Raw genomic sequence first — 4714 nt, forward strand, 5'->3', positions numbered from 1 at the left:
TCGTGTGACCATTATTTCTGATGGTGGAAAAGTGAACAGCCAAACTCTACTGGAACACTGTAGGATACAGAAAAGCCCCTGAATAGAATTAGCAGAGACTCAGAAACACTTCAATTCCAGTAAGAGCTTACTCTGCTTGCCAAGACCATTATTTCTGAATTTGAACCGCTAAAATAAATGCAATACCTTTGGCACATTTTGGAGGAACCCACTGAACTTCTCAGCAGTGCTGACTCAATGAATGGTTTGAGTCATGAAGACACCTCCCAACCAGACATGGCTGGTTTTTGGCAGTTTAACACCACAAGCCTTACTGGAAAAATCACCAGAGCACCTGACTGCAAGTCAAAACTTTTCACACACCATCATCACTGAGAATTCAGAATGGAGAGTATTTCATCATATCACCTGCATGGAACTGCTTCTGGAAACAATATCAAAATATTCTGTAACAGTGAGAAACTTACAGTGGAACTTACAAGTGAAAGGGGCCAATCCGTACATGTTAAAATACTCACTATGTCACAAGTATAGCCACAAGAAGTAAACAATATGCACGTTAACATGATTTTAGTGTTAAGAAATAATCTTTTCTATGTGAAGTTGTTTTTAGTTCAATTTTACAACTTTGTTGTCATGACAAAGTAATGTCAAAATACTAAAAAGATCATAAAAACAGCTTTTCAGCTCAAATAATAAACAAGTTTTAAAAGATGAATTAACATGCTTTTATAAAAAATTATGAGTAAATGTTATTTTAAGTGCCTCAGAGAAGTTTTCTTTCTGTTTTAAGAAAATTAGTAGAAAGCATTTTTTTCTGGTATTATGCCTCAAATTCTGTCGATTGATCCTAACCTGTATTTAACCTGCAATAGTCCCTGAATCAGGTGTAAGTATATTTAACTAATACCAAAAATAAATGGCTTGACAATAAATAAGCAGCTCATTCTTCGTCATCTCTAAAACAGCTTTTGTCATTATTTATCTCACTATCACTGCTTTTGTCTGCCAGAAAAATGCCAACGAAAATGTGTCAGCCACCGAGTTTCTAGTTACAACTGGTTTGGGGCAAGCGCGTAAAAACCCTTGTTGGGTAATGCCACTTTTCAAACAATAGAATGCTTGAATAGAAAATAATAATCACTACAGCCAAATTTCCAGACATGTAATTCAAGCACAAAACAAATCAATAGAAAAGAAAAAAGAATGGGGTCTTTAGTCCAGTTGTAAAAAGCATCTTAACTCCTTTAACAGTGTGCAGCATTAGTTGATGGTGTATTATCAGTGTATAAAGGCTGCTTCAAATACCGGGTAAGCTCGTGAGAACAACAAATTAATCAAGGGTAATACATTATTCATGGAGGATTTCCACGTCTACAGAGAAATGTGACATGACCGCAGCTCTGTTTGTCCTTTGAGGTGTAAAGGATATGTTTTTTTTGTTTTTCTCATGAAAGTTTCATGTTTCTATCTCACGCCATGAGTCCCCTGATTCATTATTCAATGAACTGGACAGGTGATATGTGTTGTCACATGTGCTTTAGGTAAACCAAAATTGTCTCTTATAGCCTGTTACAAAAGGATTTTCCAAGTTCATAATTTAGACTTTAGTTAGAATTACTTTACAACACATCACATAACTTAACAACTCATTACACTGAATTAACAGCTCAATGTAAGTTACATAAATTTGTTTCCATGCTTACTAAAGAGTTGGAAGACAAAGCACTTGGCAACAGCATGAATATGCATATTATCATGCTAGTAATACACTTGTAAAAAAAATAGGTGACAGACTTTGCATACATTTATGCAGATAAAAACATTTAAAAAAGCATCAGTTCATTTCAGGAGATCATTATTTTCTTCCTGTCATTGCCTTTACAAATAATCCTTTGGTCTGGATGGTCCAGTGGAGTATATTGTATTGCCTTCTTCTAGTTTGAATCATGTCCAAATTCTTGTCAGACTTGGCAAAAAGTTTGTCAACAGAATGTATCACAACAAGTTCGCTAGAAGGAGTTAATTAGGGAAAGTAACATATAATCTATGTATGTAAAATAAATAAACCACAGCTGATGTTAGTGCAGTCGCAGCTCTGGAGCTGTGTAGGTGAAGTCTTTAAAATCGTCCTGGTGGAAAGAAAAAAGACTGTCCTCAATAGGTGTAAGACAGGGTTCCTCTTGAGTGAAGTCAGGGTCAAAATTGTTCACATCCTCAATAGAATCCTACAAAGCAAAACAAAACATTATTTTTGACCAATATTCACACTTATCCAATTAATCAGCTATCGGTTCTTTTATGTTTATCAGTGTACTGATAAATGCCAACATTTGGTGGATCTATAAAGAATAGAATTCAACAACAGTATTTCAAAGTACATTTATTTATTTACTTAATTTTGTTTTCTATTTATTTATTATATCATTTATTTAACAGTGTTTACAAACACATACATATACAGTATATATAAAATGAAATATATAAAATTTAAAAATGTTTGCGTAAATACAATGGAATAACTAATCAAATTAACAACAACAACAACATTAATATTAATAATAAAAGATAACTTGGGCTATTATTATTAATAGTATTAAACTAGTCGTAATCAGAAAATAAAAAAGGTCCTGAATATTCAATATAAATACAATCTCTATCAGTATCAGTCATAAATGGCGCACAATACAAATATCGCACAATACACACGGTATAAAACAGAAGTGGTGATTGTAGGCTTACTATTCGAGGTGTGAAAGGTGGTGCGATCTCTCGTCTGTTTAGCTTCTCCCAGTCCAGTCCTGTGAAGAACAGGTGTGCAGTGATGGCCTCTTCTCCTCCATCTCTATCCATGCAGCCCAGCCGACACGTTGGGTCTCTGCTGAGTAACTGTGTAGAGAGTAAACAGAAATCTTCATCATCTTTAGCTTTTGAACGCAGTGCTTGAAAAGTGCACTTGAGCTACAGTATCTTTCAAATAAATGTCACTTGGTTTCTTATGCAAGAACATGACTATATTTGAACTCCAATAAGTCCAAATACTTTTAACAACAAGACAAATACGAAATTTGCCTTATGCGGGTAAACTAGAAGTGATATTACAACTTTGTTTTTTTACACTTTCACAATTGTCTAGAAAGTTTACTGCCCACAATATTGGACAGATCACTGACTTAAGCCCTTGGAAACAGAGTTATTAGGGATTTTACTCCACTAACGCAAGAAGACCTCTACTCAGTCACTGGATGTTAATCCTTCTACCATGACACAGCTCTTTAACCCTTCATGGGGCACAATGGAGCTGTAATGAGGCACATCAGGGACAGTCTGTGATCCTGACATCCTGGGTCTTTTGAGGGATGAAACGGCAGCCCACAGGCTGTGCTCTCCGCAGCAAATTAGCCTCATGTTTACTGGTGCTTATATAGGAACAGCTGGCCAAAACACACAGAAAGCTGGCCAAAGCCTCTCGGCTGCATTAGCCAAGAAACATGTTCATGTGGAGCTCTGAAGCCAGTTTTGAGTTTTTTTCTTGTGAGTAAAGCTGAAAAGTCATGTTTCGGCAGTTTTGATATAAATGTTTTGGCAATGAGTGATCACAACAGAAGAGGAAGAGAGTTATTTAATGAGACGTCACTGCCAGGAAAGTCACAGATTTCCCAACATAGCTGCCTGAGAGTCAATACACTGGGGTTGTGTCCTTAGTGTAAAAGTAAAGCAGTCTGTCAAGTAAAAGTCAGACAAATGTACTTGCTATTAGAGCCCTGCACGGCCTCAAATTTAGGCCCTAGCCCAGCCCGTGTCCGACAGCTTATCAGAATTACCGGCCCGAGCCTGAGCCTGAGCCCGAACCGAGCGCGTCTTTTTTTCCCCTTCTCCCAAAACAGCTTATACTACTGTTTCAGCCATTAAAATAGTTCAGTTTTGTATGTAATAACAAAGGGATTATATTTTGTTAAATTTTTTTCTGAAGTTAATTTAAAAAAAACGTTTGGAGCATTTTTTGTTCGTTAAATATAAGTTTTTGTTTTTTTAAAGTAACGACCAAGCGGCCAGCGGCAGACAGTGAGCCTATGTTTGATCAATTTAGCCTTCTCAAATCATCACGACTTGCCTAAAATAAAATCTATAGATATAAAACAGTTCAAGTATATAACGATGTTTAAACGTTAAACCCAGATAAATGAGCGTTATATCCAATAGTTTGTGCGGAGAGTGGAAGCTAAAGCGCACTTTGCAGGAGGACATGGAGGCGCCAGCGCGATCACTTGTATTTTTTTCAGTGGATACGCCATAATTTTTGCTCAGTAATACATACAAGGTAAGAGTAATACATCATTCGTAGCTGTAAAGGGTCTACTTTTATTTGTGTGCACTCACAATATCAACAAAACGTTGTGCTTTTATAAAATAAAGAAAAAAAACATGATGCGTTTTCTGCCGTCTCGTCTTGAATAGGAGCGCTTCACAAAAATTTACCAAAACTCAGCGAATACATGTCTCACAGACATGATAAATATATCTATAGAAAGCTTTAAATTACTACTTAACGTAGTAATTAACTTACTAATTACTTTATTAGTAAATAACTCAAATATCTCCTTACTATTTCCCCCTGTCACATTTATGGTAATTACTTTTGCCGGTGCTTTGCGGCAAGCTTAAGCCTATTGCTTGCATTTGAACGCAGAACTGTTCAGCTGCGCTGACGGCA

General features: G+C 36.2%; 1 protein-coding gene across 1 annotated transcript in view; it reads right to left on the minus strand.

Annotated features, from left to right (window-relative positions):
- Positions 1–1791: 1791 nt before the first annotated feature.
- Positions 1792–4714, minus strand: part of prkchb (protein kinase C, eta, b) — a 24207-nt gene continuing 21284 nt past the window's right edge. The window contains exons 13-14 of the mRNA XM_016277396.1: positions 2743–2889; positions 1792–2228 (exon numbers count right to left, since the gene is read on the minus strand). Of these exons, the coding sequence (XP_016132882.1) occupies positions 2082–2228; positions 2743–2889 (294 nt within the window). The 3' untranslated portion in view covers positions 1792–2081. The remainder of the gene's footprint in view (positions 2229–2742; positions 2890–4714) is intronic.

Source organism: Sinocyclocheilus grahami, unplaced genomic scaffold, assembly GCF_001515645.1.
Source record: "Sinocyclocheilus grahami isolate Dianchi unplaced genomic scaffold, SAMN03320097.WGS_v1.1 scaffold111.1, whole genome shotgun sequence".
Classification (NCBI taxonomy): Eukaryota; Metazoa; Chordata; class Actinopteri; order Cypriniformes; family Cyprinidae; genus Sinocyclocheilus; species Sinocyclocheilus grahami.